The sequence below is a fragment of the Phaethon lepturus genome, unplaced genomic scaffold (assembly GCF_000687285.1).
Source record: "Phaethon lepturus isolate BGI_N335 unplaced genomic scaffold, ASM68728v1 scaffold32342, whole genome shotgun sequence".
NCBI lineage: Eukaryota > Metazoa > Chordata > Aves > Phaethontiformes > Phaethontidae > Phaethon > Phaethon lepturus.
Window position 1 is genome coordinate 1 of NW_010526087.1, and position 11,217 is coordinate 11,217.

The window sequence follows — 11,217 nt, forward strand, 5'->3', positions numbered from 1 at the left end:
CTCTTGCGAGCGAGAATCAAAAAAGGTCATATTTTTTGTGGTCACTTATTCTACATAAGCCTTGATTTGTCATTTCACTTCTAGTTGAATGCAGAAACCTAACAGGTTTTACATTTACAAACTTTTTTTTTTTTTGTGGACAAGGAAGGCTTTGACTCTCATTCCTGACAGCGATTTACCTGATACATGGTACTACTTTCATAATGTACGCTTTTCTTTGAGAAAAAAAACATGTAACAAATTGTCTTTACATCTTGGCACCTTGTAAAGTTTTTTTTTTTTTTATACAAAAGTTCAATAGTTTGACACTCCCCATTATTAATCACTACTTCACTGATAAACTTTGAAAGTGTGACCCTGGAATTCATCATGCAAAATATTTACTGCAGCAGGAGAAAAACATTTTTTTTTTTTAAATGACTTTTTTTTTTTTTTTTCCTTTCAAATATATGAACTTTGTTTAAGACAGCCAGAAAAGGCAGTGGTAAGATAACAGAAGGGGTGGGAAAGTATCAAAAAAACCAGCTTAAACACAAAAACTGTACAAAAATGCTTCAATCAATGATAACAGAAGGAAAAAAAAAAATCTGTCAACTATGTTACAATTTAAAAGCTGAAAAAAAAAGTCAGGGATTTTCTCCCACATGTCAGCAAATGTCATCCAATATTCTTAAAGCAAGGATAACTAAATAAAATACATGTGCAGCGTATTCTGCAATTCCATTACATACAGTAGTTTTTTTTTTTTTCAAAGCTATTTTTTTAGTATAGTTAATATAAAGCAGTTGCACAAAAAGCAAAAAAGGTGTTTTGACAAACAGGTCTGCATTTATTCCTTTTGAGGAATGATATCTAAAAAAAAAAGGACCTTTCCACCTTTTCCTCCCTCCCCACCCTCCCCCCGAAAGACAAAGGCTCACACAGACACAGTGGGATATATATGTACAACATAATAAACCCCTCCCTAAAGAAGCAACTGTATATCCAAAGGGATACAGAATCAGAATTGTAAAAATCATAGTGAAGTTTGCTTGATGTAAAGCCTGAGATTTTCAGTTGGTTCTTCTGCAAGGCTGCGACACCTGCCAGATATGTTAAATCTAATTTTTTATTTCTTTTTCTCTTTTTTTGTTTTTTTTTTTAATTTTTGCTACAGTCTTTAGACTAAGCATGCAAGACATACAACTAAGTGCAACTGAGTGAAATGTATTTTTTATTTACTCATTCCCTAACAGTTTGGACTGAGGTATGCGTACTAACAGTTTCTCATGCTGTTATCTTTACTCATGTCTAGCTACACATGCTGAGAATGAACTAATCTACCAGATTTTTATCCCCTTCTGAATACCGAACTAACCAGCAAACCACTCAGTTTAGAAGCACAGGGCTCAATTCTCATGATCCCCATCTGGCTACCGCCGGCACGTCACGAAGCTGCCTGGATATAATTTAAACGAAAAAAAAAAAAAAATGTTTCAAATGACCACAGACTGCCCTTTTTTTCTTTGCTTTTTTTGTCTTTTGAAACAGAAAGCAGAGTTGAGTTTTATAAAAGTAACTGCCAATAAAATTTCTTGTACCGAAGCTTATGAGTGGACAGGAGTGTTATTTCCTTATGAAAAATGCTGACCAAAAACTAAACAAAACTGAGCAAACGTGCCAAGATCAACCAAAATTAAAGCAGTCATCCTAGCACAGTCCCGAAACAGAAGTGGCACACAATCTGTAGAACCAAAGACCAAAAAACTTCTTTTTTTTTTTTTTTAGTTCTAGAAATACTATTATGCGGTCCAGTTAAATTGTGGGAGCTTTTCTGTTCTCTTCTGTATTTTATTAAACTGTCTCCTTTATCTGATACCCTAATTTTCTGTGAAATAACAGCTCCACCAGTAACACTGATTCCTAGTTTTAGACTCAAAAGCTCTCCTCGATTCCTCTTTACAGACTTTCATTTTGGTCACTGTAAAGAATTGCAAATAAAAAGTAACAACTTTGGTTCAGACATCTACTTGGCCTTCTAAATTTTCTAGAATAAAGGAGCAGTTTCCCTCTCAGGTTAGCAATAGCCCACATCTTGTCATTTCCCTCTAAATTCTTCAACCTCCTTTGATCAACAATAAGAGGATATTTGGCTTCATAAGATAAAGCATATAACAGAGAACATAATTTACCTTTGTGTAATATCTTTGGTAATTTTAGGAAAAAAAGGTACAAAGAAGAATATAAATTAAGCTCTGAAAGGCTTTTTGAAATAATAAAAAAGCTACAGTCCTACATAAATAAATGAGTGACGGAAAAGTGGTTGCAGAATGAAAATGTTTAGGTGTTTGGTGACCGAGGTTTACTGACCTATCGCAACAAATTTTGTATGTCATGTTTGCTTTGAAGAGCCTTGCCAAGTTTTGCCTAACAAGCCCCGGCGCGAATTCTCTCCCAGATCTCCTGTCTCCTACGGCGAGGTTTCCATACTGGCTGGTGTAATATTGCATAACAATCTTAACTGCAGTCCTGGATTTGCACAGCTGAAAATTAACGCTTTAGCATTAGTGGGGCTCCGGCCTTATTAACTCCCGTAACAAGTTCAATCTGAAATCTAATTTGTATTCAAACAGATTAACGCCACCAAGCAATCCCGAACTGATGTTTAACCGTGAAACATCACCACGTACAATAACAATTTAATGAAGTCATCTTTCCAACCACTATTTGCAAATGCAAATGCAAAAAGAAAAAAAAAAAAACAAAAACCTGTAATAATAAATGTATAGGTGCCCATCTCGGTAATCTCAGATGTTCCAGAAAGATTTGCTGACCCATTAGAACGCGTGTTAAACAACCGAGAACCTGCCACTGTACGATTCATCCTCTAATAAAAGTGAACTCTGTTGGTGCTGCATATGTTTCTTTGTGCTGTTCAATTTTGTGGCATTTGCTAATATTCACCGTTGCTGCCAAAAAAAAAAAAACCCCAACAAAAAACTCAAACAAATGAAAAAAAAAAAAAAAATACTGCTTTGTGGAATGAATCTGTGTTGCTTCCTACAGTGTTTCTATGTTCATCTGTCATTCATTCTCATTCTTGCAGTACTTCGTTCCTCTCTCTCCGTTGGACAACCCTTCCACATGTATAGTGCAGCATTTGGGACCTTTTCAAAAAATAACAACAAAAAAAGGAGACACCGAAATGGAATGTTTTCCATAGCTAAAGAAAACATGGTGGCATCTGAAGGAAACTGGAATGAATGACAGAAAAAACTACAAACAATTCAATGACATTCAGCTTCGTATAATAAAAACACCTATTAACATTCATCACAAAGTACAGAAAACGTTGAAGCCTCCGAGAGGCCCTGGGCCCAGATGAGGCCTGAGGTCAGAACTTAAAATGGTAGAGGAGAAGTGGGGCGGGGGAATAAAAGCAATACATTAAAAAGTTTGGGATAATTTTTTCTTTTAACCCCTCCCCGATATACACGCTCACACGCACACATACACATCCACACACGTGCACACACAGGCCTTCCCCATCCCAAATGGAAGCAAAAAAAAAAAAACAAAACCAAAAACAAACAACCAACCAAAAAAAAGAACAAAAAAAATGGAGTAAAGGCAGTGATAATCAACATGCAGTACTGTGCAAATATGTTGTCCATTGGAATCCTTAAAATCTGGGCAAAGACTTGATCTGCAGTTCAGGTGTACATGCTCAGTTTGATGTCCTCAAGTGTCCAAAATTGGCAGGACCTGCAGTCCACAGCTGGCTGCTAAATGCAAGTGAATCAGTTTAGCAAATTTACAACACTGATGTTGACTGTAAGAGAGGAAAATCCCAAGTACCAAACAAGTCCATCCAATGCACAGAGTACAAATTCCTTTTTTCAACAAAAAGTAGAAAAATCAAAAATACTCCCAAATGGGATACTTGATGGCACTAAGAGTTAACATATTTCATAGTTGTCAAAGTGGACTGAGAATCCTCCAGACTGTACAATAATGGAGAGATTTCACAGCTAAGTTTGACGTGTTCTTCCAATCTTCATTCTCAGGATAACGATGTCAAGACATACTCATTCTATGTCCTCATTTACAGGTTCATCTTCATAATCTCTGTCGTGATCGAAATCCGGACTGTGGTTGGCTGTTGTCACTAAGGATAGCGGGCCTTCATTTTCATCTGGATCTAACGGTTCTTCTTTGACATGCACGGGGTGCCTGGAAAAAGGGAAACACGGTCGATGAGCAAGTCGCTCGTTAAAAAACGGTTTTGACAGTTCGAGTGGTTTGGGGAGAAAGGCGAGGCCGTTTGGGGGCTCAGACTTGGTGTGCCAGGTCTCAGAGCTCCAGGTCACCAAGGAGAAGACCCTCAACTTCTGCGCTGGCCACTGAAGCCAAGCGAAGGCTACGCCGGGCAGGCAGCGCTCAACTTCCCTGGGAAAACACTCTGGGAGGAGCACCTCGATAGGGTTTTCCGTCTTGGGATCAAGAGAAAATGCTCTCAGCTGACATATTAAGTTGATTAATACAATCTTTGGATAAATAAGCGGAATAAGCATCCGAACGGCAAAGCAGCAGTTTGTCAGCCCGCCGAGCCGACGGAGGCTGGGCTAATCATTGCTCGCTGTGTGTGCGGCGTCTCTCGTTAACATGCAGAACCTGTGAGACAACTCTCCAGAGGACGACCCCAAGTGAGGTTCTATCATTAATCAACTTCAAGCAAACACAGCAAAGAGACACCATGATACATGCTTTAAACTCCAAATTAATGCATATTTTTACAAACTGTCAATAAGGGAAGAAAAGCCCTGCCAGGAAACACAAACAGAGAGGAAAAGGCTCGCTCAACACAACAATATGATAAGCAAGCACAGTCCTAACGAGAATAATAACACTGTCAGCTGTAAACAAGGCAGAACATGATCCCCAGCTCATGGTGGGCACAAGGATGTACTAAAGAGATGAGATCTGCCAAATTTCTCATTACAGCATAGCACATGAATAACCCGCAGGGGAACGGGGCTTGGTCATTCAAAACGGGTATGATAACAATTGAAAAATGTTGTTCGTAAATCATATTTACAAGAAATCCTATACAAACACAAATTATCTTTTTTTTTCTTTTTTTTTTTTTTTTTTTTGTTCAGCAGCTTTTGAAATGTAAAATAGCCATGTGAGTCAATAGTGTCTTGTTGGTGGGACTTTATAGGAAAGTAGGATTTTATTGACATTACCAAGTATTAATAATGCGACACAGCAATGGAGACCCTGTTTGCTTCCTAAATAATTGATGTTGTAGGCAATCCCTTAAAATAAAGTGTTAATGAGTTCAAGTCCCACTCTGTCTCTCATTGAGTTGATATCCACCTCCAAGCGTCTTGGTTTTTTTCTCCATGCCGGCTGATTTAACCCTTTCATGTAGGCTATGTGAAACCGCCATCTGAAGCGTTAAGCTTTCATTACCAGAACTTTTTCTTGCGCAGCTTTGCTTTAAAATGAACGGTTTAAAATAGCTGCATTTTATTTTATGTTTTGTGTGGATAGGAACGACAATACTGTTTGTATTCCGTTGCACTGATGGACAGCAAGAATAAATCACTTAACAAGGACAATGTAGTGGCTCTCCACGTACAAGCCAGAGTTAACCCTGCCTACCTCAGGTGACCCGGGTGAACCAGTTGTACCGTTGTACAGTGTGCAAAGCGGTACCGCGCCCTATTTATTTATTTCTGCTTGAGCCTGGATCAGTTTAGGAAGCATCTAACTTGCTGACTACAGACATTTCTAATGTGAGCTGTGAATGCCTTTCAAGTTCCTGCGTATTTCAGCTTCTTGAGTTGTAAAGTGCTAGATCAATACTTAAGACATAACTGCAACTTCCAACCCATCCAGCAAAGGAACGGTGGGGAGAAGCGATGCAGCATCCATGCACACGCACCTTTTCCCCTTCAAATTCACAAAGACGTGTCCTAGCAACACACCCCTGGGAGCAAAGAGGTTCCTCTGCACGTTGCGTAATTTTTGCAAAAATTACAAGGGGAGAGACATTGCTCATAAAATTTTGACCTAATTATTGAAAAAGGAGGAGGGAAAAAAAGACTGCGAGGAGATGATTCAAATATCAGAGGTTAAGAATTAGCTTAAGCATATAAAAGGTCTTGCGAGTGGATTATCATCTCAGAGGTGTGCATATGCTAACCATCCCAGCGGCTCGTGGCCCCAGCGAACATGAAACCACGCTGATTATTTGCAACTAGAAAAACTTATATTATGAATAGGCTGTGGGGGCCTCACTTGGGAGAAAACACGAAATGAAAAACAGAAGAAAAAGGATGAAAGAGTGGCTACACATAGAGACCGATAAAGCGTGTGCTACTCAGCCTTTATGGCAGTGATCTTTTTTACTGCTGTTTTAATTTAAAAGTCTTGCCTGTTGGCTTTCTGGTTTTGATGCTGCTGCCAGACTTATTTTTGGGTTTTGTTTTTTAAATTGTTATTTTTGAAAACGCAGATGGGAAATTTTTCAAAGGAGAGAGGAGAACGCACGTCACTTCCAGCAGAGGTGGCCTTGGCACCCGGAGGGGAGTTTCTCCAAGGGCTGCCCAGTGTCCCACCGCATCCCCGCACCATCTCGTGCTCAGCGAGGGGGCAGAAGCGAACGGGTGCGAGCTGATAAGATAGGTACCCGCTGTGCTCGCAACCACCCAAAACGCTGTGAAAGCTCCTTCAAAGGTCCCCGAACCCTTCCAAAGCAAACTCTGTCCCCCTTCTGGTTTTGTTAAGAAAGCAGGTGAAACCAGGTGGTTTGAACGGAGTTTCTCTTTGAGGTTTGGTGTGGTTCCCAGAAGTCAAAAAACCAAAACTTTCGGAATGAAAAGCAAAGCAAGCACCGAGGTATGCGAAGGGCTGCTCGACCCCGAGCGAGACAAAGCCAGAGAGGGCCACAAAGCCACGGGGAGGCACAGCCACGCCAGCCTCCTCCCGCAGCTCACGTCTTGGACAAACATCAGACAGCGAGCTTGGCAAAAACTCTGTCCCCCAAATTAGGAGGGTTATCTGGGTAATACAGCCCCCCGGGGAGAGACCTGCATGGAAAAAAACAACAAAAAAATTCAATTCCTCTGTCAGTTGTAACCACAAAGTGGTGTGTGAGGAGAAAACCTTACGGCACCCATGATTTTGGTCAAACGTTTCAAATAAGCTTAAATAAGCTCAAAGGCAAAGGAAGACCTTCATATCTCTCAGGTATTTACCACCTCATCAAAACCCCAAAATGGAGAAGGAAAACTTGCTTTAGAGACTAAAGAATTCATTCTCTAAACTACAGAGAAGCAAATTCTGGGCTAGGCAAAAAGAAAAAAAAAAAGGGGGGTGAGGGGGGAGAAAGAAAAAAAAAAAAGAAAAGAAAGGGTTTCCCATTTCTTCTTTATGGTAGCAGAATTTCAGCACATTCCTTTTAAGTAGATGCCTAAGACTCCAGAAGGGGTTAACAATAAATAACTTTGCTGAACACAGATTCCCCTTCTTTTCACATCTCAGTAATTCTTTTGTTTGTCCACTCTGGGAACAGAGGAGTTTTTAATAAAGCTGACTGTTGTTTAAAGCCGCTGAGTTCTGGTGGTGCACACAGCATGGAGTAGTTTGCTTTGTGGCTACCTTTGGAGCATATCAGGATGAAAGTGTTATGTCCCCAAGCTGTAATTATGCAACTACTTTCTAGTGTTTCAAAAGGAGGGAGAGAGAAGGAAAAAAAACGCAAAACCCTAGCCGTGGTTCAATGTGTCATAAAAAGGAACGAATGAGCGGTAATAAGACTTCAGCTAGAGTGTTAGACTTCTTAGCTGTCATGTTAACAAGGTCCTTTAAACCTTACAATAAAGTTTAAAGCTTGATTTATTCTAATATACTGAAATTGTTTAAAAAATAATTTGCATTATGACAAGGAAACCTGTTCCGAGAAAAAAACCTGAAAATGTCATTAACAAAGCAGGCTTACGGAAAACAAAAGGTTGCACAGGGTCTGGCAATCTGCTGTTGACTCATGATTTTATTTAGTAAACAAGATAAACCCTGTGATGTGTGAATGGTGTTCTGGCTTTAGATCCCTTCAAACTACTTAGAAACACCATTTTAATGGGAAGCTCAGAGGCTGGTATTGGAACATCACCCAGCCACATTTTACTTAAGCAAAAAGAACTGTTCAGCAGAGAACACATATATTATCAATTCTGAGAAAATGAAAACACTCAGGAAACAATCATTTCCATATTACGACAGAAAATTGGATTTTCTGGTGAATAATGAAAATGAGGCAACCCTCCCCCCGTCCTCCTTTCTCTCCGGTATTTGCTCTGTGCCCCTCACCTTGGTATCACTGTGCTAAGGGATGATTATTAAGTGCAACAAAGGCCACAGCTACGCACAGGTCTGGAAGATGTCCTAGCCTGTTTCAACTCGGTTATTTTTCCCTCCTCGCAGCCTCTTCAAAGACAACGAAACCTTAGGTGAAATGAGAAGTGCATGAACTACACTAGCCTTGAACTTGCAAAAAAAATAATTACTTGGATTAACACAACATCATAAACGTTCATCCCTGTCTGTTAGGCCAGGAGAAACCCTTGGGAGAAGTCTTGTTTCTGCAGAAAAGCTACGTCCCTCCACTCCTTCTTCACGCCAGCCCTACGTGGTCACGGGCAGAGGATAACGAATTGTGACTAAAACTGCCTCAAGACGAATCCGTTTGTGAGAGACGGAAAGTGTGTCATGCAACGCTGCTTTGGGAGAGATAATTAATACCGCACAAACAACCACTGGAAAAGCTAAACACATTATTTGAATGGTTTGAAGTAAATGGTAAAAGACAATGTTTAAATTAATTATTAATTAAAAATGAATGTTGCCATCTTTAAAGATTTTTTTATTTCAAAGCACTTTGTGCACTGATTTAAAATGCTGCAATATCAAAGTATCCAGAGCCTCAGATTCCTTCGTGCCCCCTCCCCTCTGACAACACATTATGCAGGTGGGAAACTTTTTTGCCATTAAATGCTAATTAGTTTCACAACTAATTACTATCGTGGTATTAGATTAATGTTTTTCTACTTTTTGATTTAGACTTACTTTTGTAAATCCCTTATCCAAATTACTTTGAAGTCAAAGACTACAAATCGGTTCTCTTTTTAGCGCGTAACGTGAGCCGTGGCGAGCCAGCCAGCGACTCCTCAGCCCGTTTTAAGGGACAGGCAGAAGAAAGGCAGCGCGGCTCTCGCACGCGGTCCCTCGCACAGGTAGCCAACCGCTCCGTGGAGTTTTTAGAGAACTACAAGGCTTATAAACTCCAGCTTCCTCGCCAGCCGCCAATTACCCGCGATGTAATTTGAGGGGAGGGGGGAATTTACAGCTTCGCAAACTCACTCCGTCACCCCATAAATACCGAACACACCCATCGGGGCATCACACCCTTCCTGCCTTACCCCTTCCTGCGCCAGCTCGCTGCCCGGGTGCCGTTCATGTTGAGCAGAGACGGCAATCCCCCATTACTTCATGCGGTTATATATGCCCTCGTTATAACTGCCGTCTGTTGCTATAATGCTCCTATTAATTTTCCTTTTGATATTTTAAGAGCAATCTATAAATCACGCAGACCTTCACACGTGCCATTGTTAATGCTTAGCAAGACCGTTGTGCGTCGAGTGGTTTTTTCCAGATCCATCAAACAAGCCCATTTCCCAGCTCTGCCCCACCGGCCGTGCTTGTCACATGGACCGAAGGGGAGAGAAATCACTTTTTTTTTTTTCCAAGAAATGCAGTTGCCTATCAGGCTTTGCAAGGTTTAAAGAAGAGAACTTCAAACAAGGTAATTTTATAGCTCTGTGCGCTTGTCGGACTGGATTGAGCTGATGGGTTTTACATGGAAGTTGGTAAACTGCCCTTTTATGTTCTCATCAACCTAAGCACATCCCCAGATGGAGTTGCCCGCTCTTGCTGCTCCACCCGTGAACCTCAGGAACCAACGGCAAAGGCCTCCAGAGCCACACTTGGGCAGGCGGTGAGACAACGCCGAGAACCACGCACACGCCTCTGCGGTACTTACATTGCTTGCATAGGGGAACGTCCTGGACTACTGTCACTCCCGTTACTGTTCGTATGCTCCATTGCACCATTAAGCTCTTCCCTCATCGCGTTGGCTAAATTGCCCAGAGTGGGATTTCCCATGGAAGCAGTAGTGTATAGAGGTATACTGTTCTCAGCCATTGAAGCCTGCCAAGGACACAAACAGATATATGAAGAGCCACGACTAACGTTTTTTTATGCTGCACAACACGCTCGCTTATTCCAAAACATTCTTCACCTTTACATTATTTGTAATTATACTTTTTTAAAAATATTGTGCTTTCTGATAGGTATTACCCTGATTCCACCAAGGGAAATTTAACATCATTTACATCTGGGTTTAAACATTCGTAGCTGTATTGGTTTGCGAGAAGACGGAGCATTTCCATTCCCTATTTGGAATTACACCCCCCGGAAAAAAATAACATGTCCTTGTCCTATTTTCATTTTGCAAAATTACGTTTGGGGCTTTGGGTTGTTTTTGTGGCTTAGGTCTGGGTTTGCGTTTTGTTTTTAAAGAAATGGGGAAAAAATTTAGAAGTCGCTCAGCTGATAACTCCTGCCTACAAGCGCAATGGGCGCCAAGCGAGATTGGGCAGCGTCACCGAGTCTGGGTCCTCTCGCGACGCAAGTGCGAAGCTGCGGTGAGCACTAACTGCATCACTCCGAGGGGCACTGATCTACCCGAGAGCTGAATCGGTCCATGTGACATTTTTTAAGCCTCAGCGACTCAGCTCTTACCTTAGCTATTACAGATCTGACCCTTTTATTTTGATTTTTCCTTGTTCTAAAGAAATACCATGCAGAGGCACACTGGAGTTAACTTTCGAAATGGAAATCTTTGTAGGAAGAGAATGAACTGTTAAATATTTTCCTTCTGATTCCCACCGTTCCGCCTGCTAATATTTACTGCGTGTCAGCATTAGCTCATGTTGACGGCACAGCCCTGCGCCTGGCACGGCAGCGGTGGGAGCGCAGGAGCCCCGCAGGAGCGCGGCGTTTGGCGGGGACGGGACGCACGGCTTTCCAGGGCCTAGCGCCCAGGGACTCGGAGGACGTTTAACCGTTTCACCCATCCCAGCCGGACGCGGCTGACATCACCCGCAGCTC

At 41.4% G+C, this 11,217-nt stretch overlaps 1 protein-coding gene across 1 annotated transcript; it reads right to left on the minus strand.

The window, feature by feature from the left end:
• Positions 1-3,116: 3,116 nt before the first annotated feature.
• LOC104617604 (forkhead box protein P1-like) lies at positions 3,117-10,257 on the minus strand. Its single transcript, XM_010282964.1, has 2 exons — positions 10,088-10,257; positions 3,117-4,212 (listed from the first exon to the last, which is right to left on the minus strand). Exons 1-2 carry the CDS (start codon positions 10,246-10,248, stop codon positions 4,068-4,070), a joined length of 306 nt encoding a protein of 101 aa, XP_010281266.1. The 5' UTR covers positions 10,249-10,257; the 3' UTR covers positions 3,117-4,067.
• Between the last annotated feature and the right edge of the window lie 960 nt (positions 10,258-11,217).